A 26,296-nucleotide genomic window follows, 5' to 3' on the forward strand; every position below is an offset into this window, starting at 1 on the left:
GTCAGAAGTTTTAACAACAATACCCTCCTTACCCATACCCCTGTGTGATTCTGATGTGCAGCCAGGCTGAGAACCTTAGCTCAGAGTGATCCATAGCAGAGTGACAAAGGCAGAATGCAGAAGACTTCTAGTCTAAGGGGTGGACAAAAGCAGTCTCCATGAAGGAGGTGAGGAGGAGATGGGGGAGGCAAACTGGAGTGTGATGAAAGGAGTTTCATTTTGAAGGAGTCCAAGTTTGTGCTGTGAATGAGGACCTCTCCTTGTGGGTGGTGTCTCCCCAGGAGGCTGGGAGCTATTGAAAGAGTATCTGGTCTCAAGGTCTCTGCTCAGTCACTGGGGCTTTTGATTCCACTGAGCTTCCTTTTTTTTTTTTTTTTTTTTTTTTTTTTTGAGGGCAGGGAGGTGCAAGTGAGTGAGGAGCAGAGAGAGAGGGAGAGAAACAGATCACCGTGTTGAAGTGGGGCTCAAGCTCATGAACCATGAGATCATGGCCTAAGTTGGAGTCAGATGCTCAAATGACTGAACCACCCAGGCCAAACCACTCCACTGAGCTTCCAGATGAGCTTACATGGGCAGACTTGGCCTGCCCTTCTCAGTTGAGCTAGGATCTTCAAGTTAGTTCAGAAGACAGAATACTATGAGAGGAAGACAGGAAGAAGCCAGAAATGTGGCCTGGCCAGTGAGAAACCCTTTGTGGCAGGGGCACAGAAAGGACTTTCAAAAGCTGTGTTCTCGGTTGACCTGTCTCTACATAACTGCTTCTGGCAGCCCACAAACCTGTCATTTTGCTACACACAATGGCCTGTACTTGGGGTCAGAGGGCACACCGGAGAGCTAAAGAATAAGTGAGTTGCAAGGAGATGACAGAATTAGGGAAAGTGTCAGGCTTTCCTTAGATATGAGCCGGGAGTTTGAGCCTTTCTTATCTATGGGGCAAGGTGACATCAGGTCTGTAGATGAAAACAGTTCATTGGCCTTGGAGGTCATTGAGCCCACAGTGAGAGGAACTCAAGTCTAGTGATGGAAGCGGATCTCAGTGGGCTGAATGGTGAAAGTGAGGAATTGAAGACTCCCTTTTGAGAAGAAAGCTGTTAGTCTCTGAGTAAGTGAAGTGCACAGTCTCTGATCATTCACTTGTATATGGAAAAGACTGCATCTTGCATTCCCAGAGTTGTTTTCCTTAAAGGTATATTTGTGATCTCTTACACTCAAGTGATACGTAGATCTAGCTACTTAATAAAAAAGCCTCCTCCGTTTGAAAATATAGAAGAGGGATATCTGTGCTTTGTATGATTCAGACTGCTAATCTCGTTAGATTGAGCACATTAGACATTGGAGGGAGGGTTATTTGATCTGTAATATGATCTCACATTCATGGCTCTAGACCACACAAGAAATTATTTCTAACTGTTCTTTTATTGGAGATACATATTGTGTTTCACATCATTAAACTCCTTTAGGATGATGTCTTTTGAGGATAAACTGATGTACCCTTAGAATTTTACATTCTAAGAGATTGTTTTGAAACTCTAGCCTTGCATTTTTTTCTGGGTATTTAAAATAACTTACATACTTGTTAAAAAAAAAAAAAGGCAGGAGCGGAATCAGGGACTCAGATATTTTAATGAGGAACAGTTGAAAGTGAAAGTCCTGGACAATTGATGTGGAGGTTAGGGTGAGGAATATCTGTTGCATAAGTAATTGGTTATAAAAATTGATTTTACATTTTTATATGACCACTTTGTAGTGGATCCTGTTTAGTGCCTTTTGGAACAGGGAGGTCCCATGGCACAGAGCAGCAGGGTATGAGGGCAGGAGGCCTTTTTGGGTAAGACTGGGATTGGGGACTGGCAAATGGATCTGCTGTCAGGGGCAGAGCTGCTCTGGGTGCTCTTGCCTATTTCAGGAGGGGTCTTTACCTTTTCTTACAAACCTACCTCCTGCGTCCCTCACTTCACCATTGGCTAGTTACCTTGATTTGGCCTCTGGAGCTCACCATTGCATTGAGGTCATTGAGGTTGCCCCCAAACGGCCAGCCCTGGGGAGTGGGGTTGGGGGATGGCAGACACTGCATAAGCAGAGCCCACAGGCTAGAGGACCAGCTGAGGGCTTTGGGGCACCGCCCTGTGGGGGGACCCTGTCTGGGTGACATAGACACTGCGAGCAGGCTGCAGAACCAGACCAAAGGCTTGTGCAGCTGGGAGCACAGCAAGGGCATACTTTGCATAGTCTGAATTTTGCTTCAGCCAGAGTGAACAATGGTTGGTGGAGTCATGAACTCCCCAGGGGGAGCTCCTAGCCAGGTTTCTGCCCCACCACTGCCACCAGTGCTGTTTGAGGGTTCAGCCACTGCCCCCTGCTCAGAGACCCTTTACCCTCTGACTTTGGGAAATCTGTAGCAAACCTGCCACCTAGTGGCAAACAGACACGCTAGATGGACATACTAGACCGGTGTGGGCTGAAGAGATCTTACAATTATCTTCTGTAATTGCAAAGGTAACAAAAAGAGAAGAAAGCTACCATTTTTGAAGGACAGCTACTTCTAATCCCTGCAATAATCTATTACATTCTTAGTATCCCCGTTTTATAGTAGGGAGAATGAGGACATAAAACCCAAGGAGGAAGTGCTTAAACAAGGTGAATTTAAGGTGACGTTAAGAACAACTAGAACAGCACTTCTAAAACTTTGGCCATCTGGAGGGCTTGTTAGAACATAGGAGGCTGGGCTCTACCACCAGGATTTCTGATTTGGCAAATCTGGGTGGGGCCCATAACCTGCATTTCTAGCAATTTCCCGGGTGGTCCTGATGCTGCCTGCCCAGGAGATGCTGCCTTGCTTTGAGTAGCAAGTAACCACCAATGTCTGGGTGGTTATGCATCAGGACTTTCTCAGACTCTAGATAGTACCACAGAATGTGAGACATTGTTCCTGCCTTCTGAAGATTTATAGTTTGGCTGGGGAAGAGATGCCTTATGAGGATGAAAAGGTTACATTGACCTCAAGGTCAATAAAAAAGACCTTGGACAAGTTTTCTAACACATAGTCACTAGGTCAAAGCAGAGCAGGAGACCTGGGGGCTGCAGTATTGCTGAAGACCTCCATGAAAGGGGCATCAGACAGTGTTGTGGAAAATGAATGAGATTTGGATGAATAGGGCAAGGAAAACCCATGCAAGTAAGGAAGGGAAGGACAATATTATGAGAATAAGGGAAAGTGGGAAGGGAGAACCCATGGAGAAGTAGCCTCTGTGCCTCAGGGATGGTGTCTGCATTTTCTTACTTGTCTCATGTACTCTTCAGAACAACCTTTTAGGGAAGTAATTTTGTCCTCATGTTAGAGGTGAGGAGGCTGAGGCTCAGAGCAGTCTGGTAAGCTGCCTAGGGTCACATAGCCAGTGGATGGTAGAGCCAAAATTCAAACCCAGGCCAAGCTATCTCTGCTTTTTCCACTTTGAGAAACTGCCCAGGTGTGTAGGAGGCCAGATGGGATTAGGGTGAGGGTCTTATTCCCAGGTTTCAGCAAGTGCAGGGATACATCTGAGTGGAAGTACCTCTTTAGATATTGGGCTCTAGATGCCTGATTTGTCCCAGCCCAGTCCTGGCCCTGGTTGGAGAAGCAGTGAGAAATCAGGATTGCAAGCTGGGTTGGGATCAGGTGCTAGAGAGCAGTGAGTACTAAAGTGTTTAGATTTTATTTTGTAAGCAGTGGGGAGCCATTGAAGTTTTTGGAATAAGAGAGTGATTGGAACCAAGTTGACTGTGTAGTGTGGATGCTGGTTAGGAGGATCTGAGTTTTCTGGGGCGGGGGGGATGGACTAGAGTAAGAGAAAAAGAAAAGAACTGGTACCATCCACTTCTTTTAAGAACCCCTAGAACTTGGTGCGATGATACCAGCAGAGGGCAAGTCTCGATGACCCAGAGAATTAGGAGGCATGTCATAGAAATAGGCACACCTGTACAGAAGAGCTGACGAACTGCAAGAGGGAGAGGAGGAGGCAGGTTCCTTCATCTTGCACTTGAAGTGATGGGTGTGGGGCAGCCAGGTGGCTTAGTGGGGGTGGGGGGGACTGATACTCCAAGGCTGTTGGAGAACAGTGGTTTTGGCATCCTTTGCAAAGGGTGGGAGTGAATGATGTCCTGGGTATCTGCTTTGATTGTTCTTTGGATTTCTTATCAGGTTCCCTCATGTGCCTGGCATTGTGGATTTACTTAACTGTGTTTCCAAACATCTGGCAGACCACATGCTGATCATCTTACCTATTTTTCTCCTTTTTCCTTTCTCCTCAGCCTGCCCCCGGACCAGACCCTGCCTCGTCAGGGTCCTAGCCAGTCCCTGTCCTTCCCAGAAAACTACCAGACCCTTCCTAAGAGCACCCGACATCCCTCAGGGGGCTCCTCGCCCCCTCCCCGCAACCTGCCGAGTGACTACAAGTACGCACAGGACCGAGCCAGCCACCTGAAGATGTCGAGCGAGGAGCGCAGGGCACACCGGGACGGCACCGTGTGGCAGCTCTATGAGTGGCAGCAGCGCCAGCAGTTCCGGCATGGCAGCCCCACGGCACCCATCTGTGCCGGCTCACCAGAGTTCACCGACCAGGGCCGGAGCAGGAGCATGCTGGAGGTGCCCCGCTCCATCTCTGTGCCTCCATCTCCCTCGGACATTCCCCCGCCGGGCCCCCCGAGGGTCTTCCCTCCCCGGCGGCCACACACGCCAGCAGAGAGGGTCACCGTGAAGCCGCCGGACCAGCGGAGGAGTGTGGACATCTCTCTGGGGGGTTCTCCCAGGAAGGCACGGGGCCACACCACCAAGGTGAGGCTCTGGAGGGCTGCCCTGCAGCTGGGGCTCACCGTTAGGTCACCAGGACCCTCACATGGTTTGGACACAAATTTGAGCAATTTCAATTAATGATAGGTGACACTCGTGTACTACTTTTAGGGCCAGGTGCAGTACTAAGGCTTTACTCTAATGCTTACAAGAACCCTATGATGTAGGTGCTGTTATCATACCTACTGCACAAATGAGAATAAGAGATCAAGGGTCATACTACTAGAAGTCTGCTTCCTTGCGGCTTAGAAGGCGGGAAAGATACCAGTGTTCAGCTGGTTCAATAATTTATAATAACCCAACTTCAGCTTTATCTCTCCAAGGGGCTTTCCCAGTTTACACTGTTATATCCCAGTGAGAAAGATGTGGAGCCCCTTTTCACAGATGAAGGGGGTAGTGCTGTGTGGCAGCCTGTTCTGGTGGAGAGGGGCAGAAGTTCCGGGTCGCAGGGTGACTGCCTGTCTCTCCACCATAGAACTCTTCTCATGTGGACCGACGCTCCATGCCCTCCATGGGCTACATGACCCACACTGTCAGCGCTCCCAGTTTACATGGAAAATCGGTAAGCCGCCCCTCCTGTCCCCCTCCCCACCAACGTGATACAGTCTGCAAAGTGCTGTCTCCTCAGTTTTGCTCTCCCCACCCCCACCCTGTGCCAGTTCAATGCAGTCTACAGGGCAGCTGTCAACCCCCACTTTAGAGAAGAATCCGAGGTGCACCTGTGGGTTGCTCAGTATCCAACTTTGGCTCGGGTCATGACCTCACAGTTCTTGGGTTCAAGCTCCACATTGGGCTCTCTGCTCTCAGCGCAGAGCCTGCTTCAGATCCTCAGTCCCCTTCTCTCTGCCCCTCCCCTGTGTGTTCTCACTCTCTCTCTCTCAAAAATAAATATTTAAAAAAAACAGAAATGAGGAAACTGAGGCTCAGAAGTTGAATGACTGGCCCTGCGTTATCCAGTTGGCATAGGTCCTTCCCAGATCAGAGGAAGAGTGTGGGGGAAATGGAGGAGGATGTTGGCTTTTCTTCTCTTTCAGGCAGCGTTTTTTTTTTGCCTGCAGTATTTTCCAGCCACCTGACTTCCTGCCATTAGCTCCTCTCCTCTCGTCCTGGTCTTTGCTTTGCTTACTTAACTTTGTCTTCAAAGTTTGAGTCTGGGTGAAGTTGCACTGTTGGTTGCTGTTTCCTGAAAAGAAAAAAACGAAAAAAAAGTGCCACCTGCAGCCTCTTTTCTGCCAGTGCCTTTATTTGTCCTGATGACAGAATTAATGCAGTAATGACTTAATAGTGTCACATCAGTGCTGTCCCGGCACCGGGGTGAAGAGTAATTATAGTGTCGTGCTCCTGCGGCGGCTAATTTCCTCATGATGTGTCTGCACACCTGCAGCTGGAGGAGCTCTCTCTGCTTCTCACCCGGTTACGGCGGCACCAGGCCAGGCTGGCCAGCGTGCGAAATCTTGCCGTCGGCCAGTTACTGCAGCACCAGCTGACCTTTCCCACCTGCCAGGTCAGCGCCGGTGGGCTCTCACAGGGCCGGGACCACCCTGGGGACAAGGGAGTGACATGCTGGCTCGTGTTTTCTCGTGCCCACACTCTAGTCTGTATTTGCTTTCTCGCTCTTTCCCTTGTTCCCTGCCTGTTTGCTTCTGGATGCTACTGGCAGGCTCTGCGCAGTGGTGCTGGGGAGGAGACTGCATGTGGTGGGAGGGATCTGAACCTCTGTGGCTTCTCTGGCTCTGAGTAGTTGATGCCAGGCAGTGTGCTGGTCATGTCCAAAGAGCTGTGTTGGCTGTCATTCTTGTTGCCACCTTGGGCACTCCTTGGGATGATGAAAGGTGTGCTTCATTGGTGTCAACCTGGAGAGAAAAAGGCAGACTGCCTTCTCTCATCCGAACAGTGCCCTGACGATTGACAAAGCATCCTCACATCTCTTAACCTAGTGAACCTTGCAGTAAGCTGGGAGAGGTTAGGCAGGACAGGAGTTACTACCACTACCAGGCACTGGATTTATAAGGGAAAATGACCTGCTTGGGATGCCTCAGCCAGAAGCCTATAGGCTGGAGCCAAAATTCAGGTCCTATCTGGCATAGTGTTATAAACCTTCCAGAACATAGAGGTTTGCAGGCAAGCTTGTAGAGAAGGGCCCAGAGAATGGCTCTCCCAGGCATGTTGAGAAACTTAAAGAAGATGTTCACACAAGGCTGGTCCCACTGGGCTGCAGAAAAGTAGGCAAAGGACAGATGAGGGAAGTGACAGGATTGTCACCTTCCTTAACAGTTCTGTTTTAGTGAGACCTGAGGGACTCAGGACATGTACTGGAAAAATGAATGTAAGGGAAACATGAAAAACCCCTAAAGTGTGAATGTGGATCATTTTAATAATATTCAGTCTTCCTTACTGCTGTTGAAAGTGTATAGGGACTGGGCCGAATGGGGAAGCAGGGATGAGTGAGGGGACAGTTTAGGGACAGAAATAGCATCTTGGAAATCACTTGGTGTCCCTGACAATAGTCATTCAGGTCTTCTCATGCTTAAAAGCACAGCCTGAACATCTTACATTGCTTACTTGTAGTAGATCAGAGATGTAACCAGGGCCCTTTCCCACAGCCCTGGCTTGCCTTGGTTTGCTAGGAGGCCTCTGATCCTGCTGAGAAAGGCCATTTTTTTTTAAACTTTTACAGCTCCTCTGCCTAACAGTTAGCTTCTGTGATCTGTTACATGGGAAACACAAGTTCTAGAAAATCAAAGTCTTTTGCTTATTCTCACGGTTCCTAGTAATTACACTGAAGAACTCCACAGATTGTCAGAGACAATGCAAGCAGACAGATCTGAACCTGGAACTTCCTCAACTAGCTCCTGACATGACCCCATGCTGAGCAAAGAGAGCTGAAACTTCCAGCAGCTGCTGGTGCTTATCATCCTGGAACCCAAGGTCATGTCAGGACCTACCTGCCCCTTCCAGGCATTAGGCTGTACTAATGAGAGGGTCATTTTTGATGACAAGGACTGGAGCATTGGTGATTCATGGGACCCTAACTCTGGTGTTGCATGCTGTCTTCCAGCTATACTCTCTAGTTTTGTCTCAGGAGCTCAGCACTGGCCTCAGCTGCACTGCTGTCTTAGTGGTATGTGTGCTGTGGTGGTATGTGTGCTGTCTTCCTCTTCCCCACCGAACTGTCCTCCAGCCAAATGGGAGACTAGCTGGCTTTCCCCACAGTGACCTGCAAGGTCCGCCATGCTGAAAGAGGGCTTTGAGCTACACTGAGACATTTGTGCTTCCTTTGTGGCTCCAGATGTGCTGGCCTGCTGTAGTTCCTTGACCCCAAGGCTGCGCAATGTAAATGGCTTACACATGAAGCCCCAAGTTTTAGAAACCCTCGGTATTCATAACTGGCTTTTTATCTTTGTGCTTCCTTTGAAGGCTGATGATACCTACCTCCAGCTGAAGAAAGACCTGGAGTACCTGGACCTAAAGGTGAGTGACAAAGTTGGGGTCTTGCCTCTCTTGGACATACGCCTTTCTGAGCATGTCAGCTTCACTGGAGCCAAGCCCAAAGGCAAAGGTTGTGCGGGTCTTATCAAATCTGGATCCCAAATGAAGACGTCTCTTGTCTGAATGAGAAGAGTTTTATTTTTTATTGCCTCAAACCCTGGGCGCAGTTCCTTGAGAATTCTGCAGTAAGATTTCTGGCTTATGGAACGAGGGCATAAGATCTTGATCTCTTCCTATCCTTGGTAGGGAACCAAAAGTACTTTTAGATAATAACTGGTTGCGTCCTCGGAGCCTCCAGTGTGGGTGGAGTTGGGTTTGGTTCGCAGGGTGCCAGTGATGTGTGTTATCAGCTGTGAGTAGTTTGGTGGATTTTGGGGGGTTTTTTGTTTTTGTTGCTGAGGGAGCAGGTTCCACCCAAAGTTGTGAAGCTCTGAGGTCCACTCTGGTCTCCATATGGATAGTCTCCTATCCACATTCAGGAGATGAGCACTGGGCCCCTCTCTGTAGGTGATGAAGCTTCAGGCTCTAGATCAGCCTTCATAGCACAGAGAGCCGAGAAAGCTGGTGTACAAGTGTGAGAAGCATTCTGCGTGAAAGAGAGCTGCTATTGTCTCGTTCCCACAGCTCTCTGAAAGCTCCCACTGTGAAAAGAACTTCTTATGCCTAAACCATGAAATAGACTCAAGAATGTGACCTTTAATTAACTGTGGGTGTGAGAGAGTGGGAGGGCCTGGAGGAGGACACCCAGGCGATTGCCACAGGGCATGCCCCCCCAGCACCCCTTTGTACCTTGCTTGAGATATTTTAAACATGGGGATTGTCATCAGCCTTGGAGAAGCAAGAGTGTGAACATTATGCCCTGTGGCAGCAGATCAGGGACCTCCCTACACTGAGACAAGATCAGAGCCTTTGGTTAGGAATCAACTAGTTAACTTTCATATCTGCAGAGCACATGCTGTGTAACCAGCTCTGGAGAAGCCTAAGGGAGATGCGAGAGAAAAATTGAGACTCTCTGGTCCTGGGAAACTCCTAAATGATCTGGGTTAGGAAAGGAAAGATCTTCCAAAATAACACAGACTTGTTTACAGTGAACTTATAAAGATCTGTCTGGCCTAATGCTCAGAGTTGAGACAGTGAAGATTACTGTGGGCTACGATTCTTGGAAGGCTTCCGGAGGAGGTGGCATGTGTGTGGAGCCTTGAAGAGCCAGAAGGTTTGAGTTGGTTGAAATTAAAGGGAAGGGAACAATGGGAGTCAAGGAGAGCCAGGTGAAGGTGGTGTGGCTAGGGCTGGAGGAGGCACACTGTCCATGTTCCTGATTCGTTAGGAACAAGAGTCAGACTTGGCTTTCTGACATGAGTAAAACCAAGAGGGTTCTCTCGAAACCAGGACATTTTCTAGCGTATGTGTCAGATCACATCAGCCTGAGTATTTTTAGTTGCAGTGCCTCAGGATGTAAATGTGCAACCCAGCCTATCCTGCTGTGCCCTGATCCTGGGCAGGGTCCTTCCACCATGCCCACCACCCCCACCTGACCTGGAGAGAGGTCCACCCACCTTCACCCTGTTTACCACCTCATCTCCATTCCTCAGCCTCCTGATAGCCAGTCACCATGCCATCTGCTCAGTCCTTCTACCCCTTCCTGGGGGCCAGGCAGTCAGCCAGAAGTATCTATGGAGTATTCATGATGTACCTTGCATGGGTGGACCCCAAAGCGGTCCTCAGAGTGCTTGGTGCACAGTGCAAGAGAGAGCTTAAAGTGCCTGAGCCGAAGGAGTCGGAAATACCTGTGTCCTGATTCCTGTTTGTAAGGGATAGCAGAAACTCACAGTTGGTCCTGGAGGGAAGATACAGTTCAGGTCTGTTTTATTTCAAGATCATAGAATTGGAGAGAAGCTGAGACACAGGGTAGGAGAGCAGAGGTAGGAGTCCTTGGATGTCCCGACTCCAAACAGAAATAACAATAGAGGGTACGATGTATGACAGTCACTGTGTTTTACTTCTGTTAACTTATGTAACTCCTACGGTGGCCCTGGAAGGAAGGTAGTTCTTATCCTTTTTTCACTGACTGAGGTTCAGAGAAGAAAATTACTTTCCCAAGGCCACATAAGTAGTTACTGAGGAGTTGATATTCAGGTGTAGCTCTGAATCTGAAACTTATGCTCTTAATCACTGTGCCTCCTAGCCTCTCTTAAAATGCTACTTCTACCACTGTGGGCCCAAAGGCATTCAGTTTCTGATGGAGCTGGACTAGGGTCATCATCCCAGGAAATGCATTTAATGTGATAGAGGCAAGATGCATCTTTCGGGTGTTTCACCAGCTAGGGGCTGTCTGTGCCCAGAACATTAGTCTTTCTGGAAGTTGTCATGTTATGGAAAACAGCTGTGTTGATACCAGAGTTCCCCAGTCTTATGGTTGTTACTCCAATTGCTAAGCTCCTCTCAGAGAACTTTCCCCCAAATGAGCTGCACTAGCAGCAGAGAGGTGCTGGGGTTTGTGCTGTGTGTGAGTTGTCTATCTGGCAGAGCTGCCAGAAAGGTTGGTCCTACCTTGGCCTCTCTCCGAGGTACAAGGTGCTCTCATCAGGGAGGCAGTGGGCCTGCTCTGCTCAAACCCAGCTGGGGTATAGGGTTCCCAGGTGGGTGCCTCATTTCAGGATCCAGAAGAGGAAAGGGCTGGAAGGAAAGCAGAGGTGTTGAGGGTCTATAGAACTGTGGCTGAGGAGTGTATTAGGCAGGATGCTTTTGTGTGCAGGTGTCTGAAACCCAAATCAACCTGCAAATAAGCTGAAAAGGGAATATATTGGCTCTTTTAACCAAGGGCTACATCCCAGGGGCCACATCATCACTGTTCTACTTTCCCTGGTGTGTGGGTTGCTTCTATATAGCCAGCGGAGGTGGCCACCTGCAAACCCAAGTTCACTTCTTAGTATCCCCGTGGGTGGCCAGTTGCAAACCTAGACTCCCTGTGAGGTGAGGGAGGGGTTTCCTAATGGGAAAGTTTGCTGGGAAGAACCAAGAAACGCAGCAGCAGTTAGTGCAGCTGCAATGCAGAGTTGTGGAAAGAGTTCTGGGTAATTCAGGAGACATAGGGACAGTCTACAAAGCTCTAAAATGTTACCATGTGTCTTCTGTGGCTGTAAGGGAGAATTAAGACTAATTAACTATACTTCAATTAAAAAAAAAAGAGACAAATAGATAGCAGCTACAAGAAGAGGGGTTTCTTAAAGGACCTGCTCAGGTTGTGGTAAAACACTCCCCCTCCATCTCTAGGGTGCAAGTGAAGCTAGATGAACACTGCAGGGCAAGAGGGATGTATGATTGTATCAGGAAAACAGCAAGGCCCATTGGCTCTTGAGATTGAGACATACTGGACAAAAACGAGCTGATGCTGAGCTCAGCTGGGGTCCCTGAGATGAGGGTCTCTGTGGACGGAGTTGAATGGGCCCTGTAGCCCAGCCTGGGTGTGGGGACAGCAATGAGCACAGCCTCACTGTGACCAGCTGCTTTTGAGAGGTCCCTGCAGGGAGAGAAGGAGGTGAGGCCCCCTGGAGAAAAACAGCTTCTCTGTCCCCACATGGTTGGCCTAGACTCCCCCATGGCCCTGTTACAAAGACCATAGACTTAAGGATCCAAGCTTCTGCCATCACCAGTCAGCTGTTGCTCAGTTTTCAGGATCGGTATTTGCTTCCCCACATGTTGCGGAGCTTTTTCTCCCTGAAGTAAGCATTTCTGCTGTAATACCAAGCGATCAAACAAAGGCATACTCTAGTCTTTTAGAAGACATCTATATTAATGATCTTTTTGGAAAATGTTTATTCCTCTGCCGTTTTACTTGGTGGTGCCAGGGTGGAAAGGACTCCACCTTGATTAAGCACTGCCTGGCAGAGTTTGGGCACGTGCTATTTGTTATTCTCACTTAATCCTCTGAGCAACCTTGAGCAATAGGTTATTATTATAACCTATATTATGACCTATATATTATTATTATTATCCCCACCCATCTTACTAACCAAGAACCCAAGTATCAAGAGAAGTCACTTCTGCAGTAATATGTGTGGAATTTGAGCCCAGTGTCTAATTTTACACCTGCCTTCTTTCTTCTGGGTACTAGGTACTTTGCCCACCCTAAAGTTGTATTCACTGACTTGTATTTCTAGCATCATAGTTCTGTCCTTCAGAATGCTATACCTCAGCTAGGTCTGAAGAAGCAGGTGTGCTGGTCACTGTCGTTGACAGCTTAGATTGCATCTGGGAAGCACACCTGGGAAGGGGAGGTGGAAGGGAGGGTATCTGCTGCTGGTCAGGTGGTGTCTTTGCAGGTAGAGCAGGTTGCAGTCAACTCCACAGAGACTGCTGTTCCTAACTGAGGGATGTGTCATTAGTGGCTCGGGGTGGTTGGCCTCTAGACTCTTCCTGACTGAGCCTGAGATAAGGGCTTCTCTGTTCAGGGTCTGTTTCCAAAGTTAGCTTCTAGAGCAAAGTTTCTTAAGTTGTGGTCTGGGATACTGCCTACCTCAGGATCACCTGGAAGCTGGGTCTTTTTTTTTTTTTTTTTAAGTACAGATCTTGGGGATTTTGTGGAATCAGAACCTCTGGAAATGGTGCCCAGAATTCTGCATTTAAAAAATCAAGCTCTGGGATGATTCTTGTGCACAAAGAAGTTTGAGGTCTGTTTTTCTGGAGCAGAGATTATTAACCCTGGCCATGAACTAGAATAACCAGGGGAACTTTTATTTTTATTTATTTATTTTTATTTATTTATTTTTGAGAGACAGAGAGAGACAGCACGAGTAGGGGTGGGTCAGAGAAAGAGAGAGACACAAAATCAGAAGCAGGCTCCAGGCTCTGAGCTGTCAGCACAGAGCCCAATGCGGGGCTTGAACCCACGAACCATGAGATCATGACCTGAGCCGGAGCTGGAAGCCGGATGCTTAACCAACTGAGCCACCCAGGCGAGTTTGAGGTCTGTTTTCTGGAGCAGAGATTATTACCCTGGCCATGAACTAGAATAACCAGGGGAACTTTTAAAAAGAATACCAATGCTTTGATCCTACCCGTTAGAAATTCTGATCTAAATGGAAATACTCAGGTGTTATTCTTTAAAAACAAACTCTCTAGATGTGTCTAATGTATGGCTGGGGTTGAGAAACATTATTTCAAAGCAGTGCTTCTCAACATGTGATCCCAGACCAACAGCATCAGCAATACCTGGGAATTTGTTAGAAATGCAAAATCTTGTGTCTCACCCCAGACCTGCTCAGTGAGAACCCTGAATGCAGGGCCCAGCAAATCTGTATACAGTTGACCCTTGAACAGTGTGGGAGTTAGGGGTGCCAACTCCCTGTGCAGTTGCAAATCCAGGTGTAACTTGACTTCCCAAAACGTAACTATTAAGTCTACTTTACTGATAACGTAAACAATTGATTAACACATATTTTGTATGGTATATGTATTACATACTGTAGTCTTATAATGAAGTAAGCTAGAGAAAATAAAATGTTAAGAAATTCATAGAGAAGAGAAAATTTATAGGACTATACTGTTTTTTATTGGGAAAAAAAAGCCATGTATAAGTGGGGCCTCACAGTTTAAAACCCATGTAGTTCAAGGGTCTGCTGTGTTAACAAGCCCCCTTCCGGGTGATTCTGAAGCATGCTAATGTTTGAGAACCACTTTTTACAGTAGTGGTTCCCAGTCTTGGCTTGCACATCAGTATCACTCAGGGGGTCTTTTAAGGATTTGGATGCCCAGACCCCACTCCAACCGATTATGTCTGAGTCTCTTGGAGTACGACTAAGGTATCAGTTTTTTTTAAAGCCACCTGGGCGATTCCAGTGTTCAGCCAGGGTTGAGATCCACTGTTTCAGTGGGTAGGGACAGTGTTCCCTCAAAGGAGCTCTAAGCATCTGGGATCATTGGTAAGACATCACTATTTAGATGAACGTAGGTGTGGAGATGAGGGTCTAGGGGACTGAGGGTGGAAAATGTGGGGCAGGGATGACACTACCGCATGGCACCACCCTAGTGATTCTTGTCTTACAGTGTAAGGTGAGGAAGGATGAGGAAGAAGCAAAGTCTCGCCTTGCCTTCTGCAGGAGAAACAGGAAGGAAATGGGCACTGACACGGGCTGTCTCGCATAGATTAGCCTGCACCATGATCCTTCAGGCCGAGCGTAATGTCCCCCATCTTATAGGTGCGGGATCTGAAGTCTGGAAAGGCTCAGCAGCTGGGAAGCAGCACAGCCAGACTGAGACTCGGTCATTTGAACTGCACAGCACATGTCCTCCTTAAAGTTTCCCCTTACCAGTTCCCCAAATTCTGGCTCCTTCAAGTGTCCTTTGATGTCTCACCTGTTATGTTTTGTTATATTTGCCTTTCTGTTTGAAACAGATAAAAAATAATGAACCTTTGATCAACGTGCTTTACAAAGTGCTGAAGAAGTCAGCACGGGGCTGTCGGCCCAGGAGAAGCGTAAGATGATCTGATCTGTGTCTCCGAGCGGGGCCATTCCATTGCTTTTGGCTCAGTGCCGACTTCATCACTTGCTTAACCAGGGGCTCTTCTGACCGCCCCCAGGCTTCCTGCAAGTCATTTCAGTTTATTTTTTTCTCCTATTGAAGCTCCTTTCAGCATTTTGGCTGATGCACCAGGCTGAACCTCTCACGTGCGGTGTTCTGTGACTCCATCTTTTGTGTTGCCACGGGGGTGGGAGGGGCTTGCCTGGCTTGCCACCAGCTTGTGTTGTGTTCCCATTCTCTCTCTGCCTCCATGGTGAGGACTGACCTAGACAGGGGCCAATGTGGTCTGTGGAGTCAAGCATGAGTTCCTTGGGAAGGAGCAGCAGTTCCTGGTCACCTTGGAGGAGCTGGCATATCCTGAGATTCCACCATGACCTCGGGATTAGGGTGACTCCTCTTCAGGACAGGGTGCTGATATTTGAAAACAGTGTAGAGCTGGACTAGAACAAAATGGGCGCCACCCCTCCCCCCCCACATTCTCCCTTTGATGCAGTAGTGCCTCAATGTGGCCAGCTTTTGTAGTATTCCAGGGGAGGCCACAAGTTGGGAAGCAGGTGCTATGTCCAGTCATCCCAAGCCCTGAGAACAGGTATATTGGGATGTGGTGGAAGGGAGGTAAAATGCCCCAGTGGCCTTCAATTCCTTTCTGGTGCACAGACTCTTTCAAATGGATGAGTGCCCATTGAATTTCACTTTTTCTAGTGACAGAAACTATGTTTCTGGAGATATTTTATTTTTTTTAATGTTTTATTTATTTTATTACAGTGAGAGACAGAGCATGAGAGGGGGAGGGTCAGAGAGAGAAGGAGACACAGAACCAGAAGCAGGCTCCAGGCTCTGAGCTAGCCGTCAGCACAGAGCCCGATGCGGGGCTCGAACCCACGAACGTGAGATCTGACCTGAGCCGAAGTCAGAGGCTTAACCGACTCAGCCACCTAGGCGCCCTCTGGAGATATTTTAAATGGATTTAAACATTGCTATCACAAAACACAGTTTTAAAAGGAAAATTAGATGTAATCTACTCCTTGGTGATTTTTGTAGTAGCCTTGACTCTCTGGAACAAAGCTAAATTCAGAAGTTTAAAGGGCCTTTGAGCTGTGCAAACACATTCATGAAGCCCATGCTCTGAAGATTATAGGAGCAGGAGCCAACTCACAGGATTTTGATGCAGTCACAGGTTCACTAAGCAAACATTTCCCAAATATCCTCAATGTGGTGGGCCCTGGCTGGACTTCGAGGATACAGAGAAAATATGTCACAGTCCCCTCAGTGCCCTCTCATCAGGTCACTATCTTCTGAGGGGAGACCGAGCATATCATCTGATGAACTAAGGCCCATAGTGGTGGGAGATATCAGGTATGAGAGGATCTCTCCTGAGCGGCACCAGACCCAGGTGGAGGCAAGGAAGATAGGGAAAAGCAGCAAGTGTCACCTCTGTTGAGTCTTTAGTCCTAACAGACACAGTCATTTCAATTCCTAACTCACAGCACCTTAACTGCAGCGATTAAAAAGGACAAGAGTTACTTCTTAGAAAAGAGGGAGTAACCTAATATCCTGAGAGAGAAAAGAAACTTTATGAGTCAGTCTAAAACGGAAATGAAAGCACAGAAATTTAGAAGCATTTAATCAAGAGACAAATAGTCCTAACACACTTAACTTCTAAGAAATTCCATATTACTGGTTTTTATAATGACTGATTCATCCCCAAAAAGGTTGAATTTATATTCAGTTCTGTGAAGGCAGCATAGGACTTACTTTTAGAAACCTTTCCATCAAAAAGTTTAAAAGGTTCAGCTTTCTTAAAATGCCCCTTTTTTGTGTGGTGGTGGTATAGAATACATCATTCCTGATGGTGCTGGATAAAATGAGGTATTGCTAAATTAGATTCTCTGCCTTGCCATTTCAGTATCAAAAAGATATCATATGTTAAAAGCTTCAGTGAAATCAGGGGAAGAGTTTTGCTAGGAGGAAAAATCCCCACAGTATATCTCAACTTGAAAATGATTTCTTCCTAGGAAGTGAGCCACAGGTCAGCCCTTTGGAGAACAGACAAGCTCGTTGTCCTGTGCTTTAAGGAAGGATGGTGACACACAGTGACCTCCCTACCTCTACCTGCTGGGTTCCCCTGAGTTTAGCCCGAGTCCTGCCTGGGAGGTCCAGCTGTTCATGGCTCACCAGATTCATTCCACCCCTCCTCCTCCTCCTCCCTCCCTTTATCCTCCCCACCTCTCCTGCCCCTCTGTCCTTGCAGGAACCAGCAGTTTGTTTGTGGATTGTGGCAGTAGTCCATGTGTTCCGTGACTGTGTGTATACATGTACGTACACATAATCTGCCAGTCTGAAGAGCAGAATTTGGCTGGAGTTCTACTTTTGCCAGGATGCTATAGCACTGATCCTTTCACCTATCTACGATGCAATAAACATTTTCCCAGTGCGTTCCAGTGTGCCAGGCTTTATGTTCAGGGCTCACTTGACCAAGATAAATAAGATGGTGGTCCCTGCCATCTAGTCTGTAACCAAATGGAGCATAGGAATGGGTGGGGGTGTGTCTGCAGCCAGACTCAGTCCTCAGCTCAAGGCATAGAGAAGGCATTGTCTTTTGACCTTGACCTTTCCATTTGCCAATGATGATCGTCAAGGAGGAGTGTAGGACAGTGGGGCACATGAGTGGCTTGAGTTCTACAGGGAATGTTTGCCAATATATTTCTGCTGCTTATTCACATTCACAAACTTACTAGACCTCTCAGATGGAGTAGGGAGAAAGTGAGGGCCATCTCTCCAGCAACTGTCTGTCCACCCACACTGGAACCCTCTACACAGTATACAAGTCACCTGTCTCAGCTATGATTGGCTCTACCCTGTTTTCCCGGTCACATCTGCAAAATGGAGTTCAGCAAGATGCTCTTCCCTACATGGGGCATATTTGACCTGGCTCTCCCTGACCATGGATTGGCCATGGAGGGGTGCCTCTGTGGAAGAGTTCCCCCACCCCCACCCCATACAGCTTTTGGCATGAAGGAGATTAGGGGAAGTGAAAACACGGCCTAAAAAGTTGGGTTTAGCTTTGTAGGGGTTAGTGGGAGATGGCAGCATGGTGTCCATGGAGGGGTCAAGGGAAGGATGGACAATGTTATGTGATTTTTGTCTACTGCCTTTTGGTTTCCTTTCTTAAGAGAACAGGGTAACTTGTGGCTTACACAAGTATGACCTAGCCTCAGTTATTTAGGGATTAGTTGAAAACCTCAGCCAATAATTATCCAGGTTCCTTCATCCCTTGACCAGATTCTCTTCCCTAATGGTATAGGGTGAGATAGACTCATGGGGAAGTAAGCTGCTCAGAAGCATCCTTAAACTAAGGCTTGACAGTGCCCCAGGGACTAGCTGTTTTCTCCTGGTTCATCCCACTGCCCTGGGGTCGGGGGTGGGGGGTGGGGGGGTGCTGTCACAGGTTTGATAGCTAAACTCTGTCTTTTAAATCTTCCAGGATTCATACTGGATTCATTTTGGGCAAATTTAAGCTTCCACAGTCCTTCCTATACAGTACTATAACTTAAACGTCTACTTTTTCTTTAGTTTGAGGAATTTACAAGTGCTTCTTGGATCACAAAAAGGCTTTGGTTTTTCCCTAAAATGAAACAGGCATACAAATGAGGTAGCGCCTGAGTTTTTGCCCCTTTCATGCCATGACCCTACCTGCTAAGACTTCCACACTGTCCATTTTGGGGCTAATTCTCCTTCTCTAGATCTAATCGTGAACCTTGTGGTTAATCTTTAAATTGTTCACCTCCCAGATGACAGGCCGGGATCTTGTCAAGGATCGAAGTCTGAAGCCGGTGAAGATTGCAGAAAGCGACATTGACGTGAGTGAACAGGGCGACAGGCTGACCCCGCCGGCTGTCTGCTGCCCCGAGACCCAGGGCGGGTGGGCAGCTTCAGGCTGGGTTTGGAGGGATTGGAAGGCCAGAGGCCTTCTGATCACACTTCAAGGCTGTGCCCTTTTCTCATCATCCCAGGCCTTCTCCAACCTGTTCTTGCTCACAGGTCAAACTGAGCATCTTCTGTGAACAAGACAGGATCCTCCAAGACTTGGAAGACAAGATCCGAGCCCTCAAGGAGAACAAAGTATGCATCCGTTTTGCATAATCTTGGGCTGGGTGGCAGGGGTTTTTGTCATCCCGTCTTTCCACAGATAGAGATTGGACTTTCATGTCAGAGGTATTTGTTTATCCAGAACAGTGTGTTTGGGTTTAAAGGGTGTTTCCAGGAGGGTCTCTGCCTAAACCTGGAGGAAATCTTTTGGGGAGACCTCAGCCTGCTTATTCCAAGTGCCAGCTACCCCTCCTCCACCTTAATTCTGCTCTGGCTTACCCCTCCTTGGAAGCCCCGTGAGGTCAGCCTGGGAAAGGAGGGCTCCGCTGGCTTGTATGTGGTGACCCCAGGCTCCTGAACTGCATGGAAAGGAGATGCCATGGAGAAAGTGGCCACACTTAGAATAGGACAGAGGCTGTCACTTTATAAGGCTCCTTTCCTCCAAGGGTCTGGTCTATGGAGGAAGCAGGTTTGGATGAGACAGGAGGAATAGGCCAGTGGCTGCTGATGTTTGGTTTCTTGGACCCTTAGTGTGATTGGTTGCTTTTGTTTTTTTGCACTTTAATATAAGGCATTATATTTGTGATGCTAAGGTTTATAACATTTCCCAAGAAAACTTAAGAGAATTTTCCATCTATTCTTTGATGTATCTTCATAGTTTATACCATAAAGAGTGGTGGATGACCTTATACCCACTTCATAGATGAGGAAGCTGAGGTACAGAGCTGTTAGGTGACTAGTCCCAAGAAGCCACCCGATGTGCAGAGTTAGAGGTAGAATCAGAGGCCCTGACTCAGGCCACAGCTGGGCAGCAGGTCCTTCAGCATTAGATATTCAGTAGGTTTATTTAGTTCCTAGCATGGTATGGGGAGGCCTTCAGGGATTGTCCTGCTTTCTCTTGCTCTTTGGCCCTTGCCCAATGTAGGACCAGCTGGAGTCCGTGCTGGAGGTATTGCACAGACAGATGGAGCAGTACCGAGACCAGCCCCAGCACCTGGAGAAGATTGCTTACCAGCAGAGGTTGCTGCAGGAGGACCTCGTCCACATCCGGGCGGAGATCTCCAGAGAGTCCACTGTGCGTAGAGGGTGTGGCGGGTGGCAGACACTGCCCCATTCCTCCTCCCCACTCCCCTAAGATGGGCTGGGCAGGGGCTACTTGTCCTATCTCACAAGCTGTAGTGAAGTCGTTGGCTGAGCACGACAGTCTTGGAGTAGCAGAACTTCTCTAGGCTGCCTGCTGATAGTAGCTCACCTTGTCTGGGGGTGACATGTCTGTCTCTGCTGGTACCTCAGAATGCTTTCCTTCAGTGACTCCTGTATGGCCACAGTAAAACACCAAAGGGACCAGATTTCTCAGAGCAGCCTGCAAGGCCCTTCCCCTGATCTGTGTACAGTTAATTCCAAGATGTCAGAATTCCTCCTTTTTAATTTGTCCATCTGATGTGTGGTGCAGGCGCTTTTTGCCAGGACTGGGGATGCAAGCATCTCCAAATGGTGGGAGAAGGAACAGTGCAGGTGGCCTGGGTCAGAGCAGGAATGAGAAGACAAGCCCCATCTCTCTCCTACCAGGCCTGCCTGAGACCCTCTGGGTCCCCCTTTTCCTCTTCCCTTGGCTGGGTCAGCAGGGTCGAGGCACAGGTACTCATGGGGCCATCTGGGGCACAGGGGGTAACTAAGAATGAGAGCATTTCCTTGGCCTGCAGGAGATGGAAAATGCCTGGAATGAATACCTGAAGTTAGAGAGTGATGTGGAACAGCTGAAGCAGACTCTGCAAGAACAACACAGAAGAGCCTTTTTTTTCCAGGTGACCCACAGGCTTTTCATCCCTTCTGAACTCTGATCTCTTCTGAGTCTTCACCTGTGGGGCTGTGAGCCCTGCCCAGGGGCTTTTTCTTCCTATACTGGAACTCAGCCTCCTTGCCCCCCAGCCAGGCTGTGATGAGAAAACTCACCTCAGCACCCCCTGTCTCTCTCCTCTCAAACAGAAAGTCTTGGGTGTTTTTGTAAGAGTTTTGCTGCTGATCATTTGGGGGAAATGGCCCTGAAGGGAGAGAAATACCAAGCTTGAGAACCTTACAGACACTTGAGAATAATCTATGTTCCCATGAATCTTGGCTCCATCTTGGGGCTACTCACTTGGCAGCAGAAAGCCCCACCTTCTTCCTTCCTTCCTCTGATTTCTGAAGATAGATGTTATCAGTCCTTCACCTGAGGAGGTAGTGTGACTCCAGGTCCATCTAGGTGACTCCGGTCTCCAGGCAGTCATTTGCATTTCTGGAACCAGGCTGGGAGATACCCATCACTGTGGCCACTGCCCCACTCAGGAAAGTCAGCCTTAGAGCCCTACCTCCTCTACCTTTAAAAGCCAGGCCACTCCGTTGATGGCCGCCTCTGTCCCCAAAGGTGAGAGAAAAAAGGTTCATTGTGGTTTTTATTCTTCCACACTGGGTCCTCTAGCTGCCCAGTGTTTCCCCATCATGGTGCCTGATCAGGCTTCTGCCCACCCTCAAATTTTTAAAAATGGAAAATAATTTGCTTTTAAACCCAACTTCAGATCTGTATCTCCCATCAGTGCTCTGACATAAATTCAATTTATTTGAAATCAGCAAGTGTTGAAACATCTTGTGCATGAGGCGCCATGCTACACCAATTTTGGTGCTAAGCTTGCTAATCGATGGACTGGTTCTAGCCAAGGCTCTTCCTTCAAGTGAATTCCTGTATATATTGACTCTGGATGTTAACGAAGGAATATAAGAGGGGAGTCCGGTTTGCTGCCCCAGGAAAAGTCTGTTATCCCTCCACTCACCATTGAGAGCCAGTTTCCAGAAACCTGGTCCAAGGCCATGTGGAGAAGACCCTTGCCTGTAGCTCAGGGCTGGCCTGCTAGGTCTCCCAGAAGTTGTCTGCGTCTTGCTGCTGTTGTTTTCTGCCCACCCCCATAACTTCCCTGCATCCAAGCTAACATTTTCCTATTCTTTTTTGGTGCCCCAGGACTTGGCATAGTGGCTTGAAAATACTAGTGAATACTGTTGACAAAGTCCTTCAAGTGATTTCTAGTTACTAGTTCCTTAAAGTGTTCTGTCCCATTATACTTATCTTCTTGGATTTTTTCAATGATCTACATTAATTTTAGCAGTAATTTTTTTTAGCTTTTCATTCCTTGTGTTTCTGTAATTTATAGAAATAACACATGATTGTATCTCTCTAAAGACCAAACAATAAAAAGCAAAAGGAAAACATAAAACAAAGCCCCTCTTCCCTCCCTTCTCTTTCTGCTCCAACCCTGCCACTTTCTCTGTATGTAACCAGTGCCATCAGTGGGTGGTATTGTCTTCCATACCATTTTCTATACATTTTCAGACATGTGCCCATACATAAAGTAATATAATTTGTTTGGGAGTGTGAGTTGGGTTTACTTAGAGAGGAATCATACTTCTACATTGTTCGGTAACTTGCTTTTTTGTCATAACTTTATGTTATAGAAATCTTTCCAGGAAAAATACCCCCAAGTTTATGTTGCCTACATACAGTAGCTATTTAAGTGTAAACATAAATTAAATGAAATTAACTAAAAATAAAAATATATTTTTCAGTCACACTAGAATCATTTCAGGTGCTCAGTAGTTGCTCACATGTGGCTAGTGGCTACTGTATTGGATGGCACAGATTATAGAAGATTTCTGTAACTCAGAAAGCTGTGTAAAGGAAAAGAAATTAGTTCTAATTGCTACCTAGTTTTCATAGTCTAGATATTCCATATTTTCACCATTCTTTTCTGATGGACATTTAAATTGTTTGCAGTGTTTTGCTTTTATAATGATACTGCAATAACTATCTATAACTGTCTTTTCAAGCTCATTTATAACCATTTATCTTAGATAGGCTTTTAGGAGTGGCCTTGCTCAATTGAAATGAGTGTACATCTTAAACGTTGATGGATGCTGCCCAGTCACGCTCTAAAAGGCTGCACTCATTTGCCCTCCCACCTACAGTGAATGAGGGTGCTGAACCCTGTTAACCCACAGCTTCTCCAGCACTTAACGTTATCAGTGTTTTTAGTTTTTGCCAGTCTGCTGGCTGAAAAAAGAACATCTTGCTTTAATTTGCATTAATTTAATCACTAGTAGGTTAAACATCTTTTTATGTGATTATTGGCCATTTGTTTCTACTGTGCCTTATTTCATGGTGATTTAACATACAGCAGTCCCAGAATCCCTTTCTCTGCTCCAAAAGACAAACTCCCTGGAGAACTTAACCACGTAAGTTACGAGGAACTAGGCTAGATGGAAGCCTAGCCCCTGCAACTTGATTTCTGCCTAGGCTGGAGGCACTGCTCATGCTTTCCCTGAGAGCCACAGTGACCTGGGAGGCTTACAAAGCCCTTCTTTGAACAGGCTTTGTGCTAACTTCTTTGGTGTAATTCTAGACCAGACAAGCGGTTAGAGTCCTGATATTAGACTCCAGAGTCATTAATCCTAGAGATATGCCTGTAGCCCCTTTTGCAAATTCTCAGCAGTGGAACTTGGAACCTTGCTTCCCTTTAGCCAGGTTTGGCTGTGAGAAAATTCATAGGCTTTTCAGTGAAGATGAATGGATTAATTTATAAAGATCCTCATGACCATCTGTGCAGGAAAGCCAGAGGATAAAGAACATCCAGGTAACTGTGTGAAAACTGTGTGATAAGTGAGCTACCTATACATGCTCTTCCTTCTGGACAATAAACTCAAGCCTTTGCTGTATGCAGTACATAGGAGCCTTCCTGCCTAGCATGGTGTGAGGATACAGGAATGAAAACCACCTCATGCTCCCCAAAAGCTTCCTTGACTTTGTCATTAAGTTCTAAAATTCCATCATCCTTGGAGAACCTTAGAGATCCTTTGGCTTTTGCTTGTCAGTGTTCTTCTCTTACATTCAAGGGTGACAGAAAGGCAAAATGGGGACAGGATTGTAAACTGACAGGTATGTATGCCAGGTAGACTGCCAGAGAAGATGGGAGAGGGTTGATTTTAATCTGACACTTCCCCTTTATCTGTTCCCAGCATTCTGCTCGGGGACCTCCACTCCAAAGATAATCCTGTTAGCTTATACACACACTGGACTCAATAACATGTCTGTTTTAGGGCACTTGTGCTTCAGTATGGAGCTGAGCATCAAGTCTGTTCCTTGTTTATCAACCCTGAGAATGTACATTGATTTTGGAAGGGGGGAGTATGAGAATGTGAGCTTCCTGAGGAGAGAGGGTTCAGACATATGTTGTCACAGCTGTTGGACAGCATTTGATTAGGGAATTTTATATGATTGGTCATTTTTTCACTCAACATACATGTACTGAGAATCTGCTGGGCCCCTAGCCCTATGGGATATACCAAGGAGCACATAGTCTACTTGCAGAATCAGGCAAGTTCTTAAGTATCACACATGCAAGAAGTTTTCCACTTTAGAGCGCTGGGTGCCTTGAGAGGAGATGTGGTGTGAAGACTTTGTTTTTAAATCCATGGGGAATGACCAAGGCTAACTTCCCCCGTGACAGTTTGAAAATTAAAAGAATACTGGGGCGCGTGGGTGGCTCAGTCGGTTAAGTGTCCAACTCTTGGTTTCAGCACAGGTCATGATCTCACGGTTTGTGAGACTGAGGCCAACATTGAGCTCTGTGCTGACAGCACAGAGCCAGCTTGGGATTCTCTCTCCCTCTCTTTCTGCCGCTCCTCTCTCTCTCTCAAAAATAAACAAACATTTAAAATACTTAATACTTGCATGCTTAAGCAACTCTATTAAAAGTTGCCCACAGGTTAATATCCAGAATATATAAAGGACTCATGCAACCCAACACCAAAAAAAGGAGGGGGAGAGGGGCAGAAAACCATAGTAGACATTTTTTTAAAAAAGAAGTCATGCGGATGGCCAGCAGACACATGAAAAAGTGCTCAGCATCACTAATCATTAGGGAAATGCAAATCAAAACCACAACGAGATACCACCTTATACTTAACAGAATGACTAAAATAAAAAAGAAATAAATGTTGGTGAGGATGTAGAGAAAAAGGAATCTTTGTGTTCTATTGGTGGGAGTGTAAATTGGTACAGCCACTGTAGAAAACAGCATGGAGGTTCCTCAAAAAACTAGAAATACTGTATGATCCAATAACTCCTGTATTGGGTATTTACCTAAAGAAAGCAGAAACACTAATTTGAAAGGATAGACATACTGCTATGTTTATTGTAGCATTATTTACAATAGCAGGATATGGAAGCAACCTAAATGTCCATCTGTAGACAGATAGATAAAGATGTGTTACACACACACACACACACACACACACACGAATATTACACAGCTATAAAAAAGATGAGCTCATGCCTTTTGTAGCAACATGGATGGTATTTATGCTAAGTGAAATAAGTCAGACTGAGAAAGACAAATACCATATAATTTCACTCATGTGGAATCTCAGAAAACAAAAGAATAAACATAAAAGCAGACTCGGACTTATAAATACAGAGAACAAACTGATGGTTGCCAGAAGGGAGAGGGTTGAGGGGGGTGCACAAAACAGGTTAAGGGGTACGGTGGGAGGTATTGGCCACCAGTTATGGAATGAATAAGTCACGGGAATGAAAGGTACAGCATAGGGAACATAGTCAATGATATTGTAATAGCATTTTATCATTGTATCTTGACAGATGGTAGCTACACTTGTGGTGAGCGTAGTGTAACATATAAAGTTGCATCACTGTGTTGTACACCTGAAATGAATATAGCATTGTGTGTCAACTACACTCTATAAAATGCCCACAGTCCCTTAATCCTGATAAAGTCTACTCACCACTTTTTAGGATCTCTCCCCATCCGATTTCTGTTGTAACTTGTCAGAGTGTGCATATGGTTGGATAGCCTGGCCCTTTTCCCATGTACTTTTTAAAAAACAATGGTTTTATTACATAATTCACATACCATAAAATTCACCCTTTTAAAGTATATAATTCAGTGGTTTTTTAGAATATTCAGAGTTGTGCAACTGTCACCACAATCAGTTTTGTAACATTTCTATCATCCCCATTAAAAGACACCCTCTATCCATTAAGAGTCACTCCCCATCCACACCTCCACCTCATCTACTTTGTGTGTCTGTAGATTTACCTGTTCTGGACATTTTGTATAAGTGGAATACAAACGTGGTCTTTTGTGTCTAGCATCTTTCACTTGGCATAAGTGGTTTTGGGTTTCATCCATGTTATAAGATGTACTAATAATTCATTTCTTTTTATTGCCAGATATTCACTGTCCAATATACTTTTAAATGAACCCCAAATCCCAGGATTCAGCTCTGTCTTTTAAAAGATGTTCTTTTTAAAAATTTTTTATTTATTTA

General features: G+C 46.6%; 1 protein-coding gene across 1 annotated transcript in view; it reads left to right on the forward strand.

Annotated features, from left to right (window-relative positions):
* Window positions 1-26,296, forward strand: part of PLEKHA7 (pleckstrin homology domain containing A7) — a 135,820-nt gene that overhangs the window by 91,684 nt on the left and 17,840 nt on the right. The window contains exons 9-15 of the mRNA XM_029957010.1: window positions 4,288-4,810; window positions 5,301-5,387; window positions 8,243-8,296; window positions 18,628-18,696; window positions 18,878-18,958; window positions 19,851-20,000; window positions 20,629-20,730. Coding sequence (XP_029812870.1) covers window positions 4,288-4,810; window positions 5,301-5,387; window positions 8,243-8,296; window positions 18,628-18,696; window positions 18,878-18,958; window positions 19,851-20,000; window positions 20,629-20,730 — 1,066 coding nt within the window. The remainder of the gene's footprint in view (window positions 1-4,287; window positions 4,811-5,300; window positions 5,388-8,242; window positions 8,297-18,627; window positions 18,697-18,877; window positions 18,959-19,850; window positions 20,001-20,628; window positions 20,731-26,296) is intronic.

This window comes from Suricata suricatta, chromosome 11 (genome assembly GCF_006229205.1).
Source record: "Suricata suricatta isolate VVHF042 chromosome 11, meerkat_22Aug2017_6uvM2_HiC, whole genome shotgun sequence".
NCBI lineage: Eukaryota > Metazoa > Chordata > Mammalia > Carnivora > Herpestidae > Suricata > Suricata suricatta.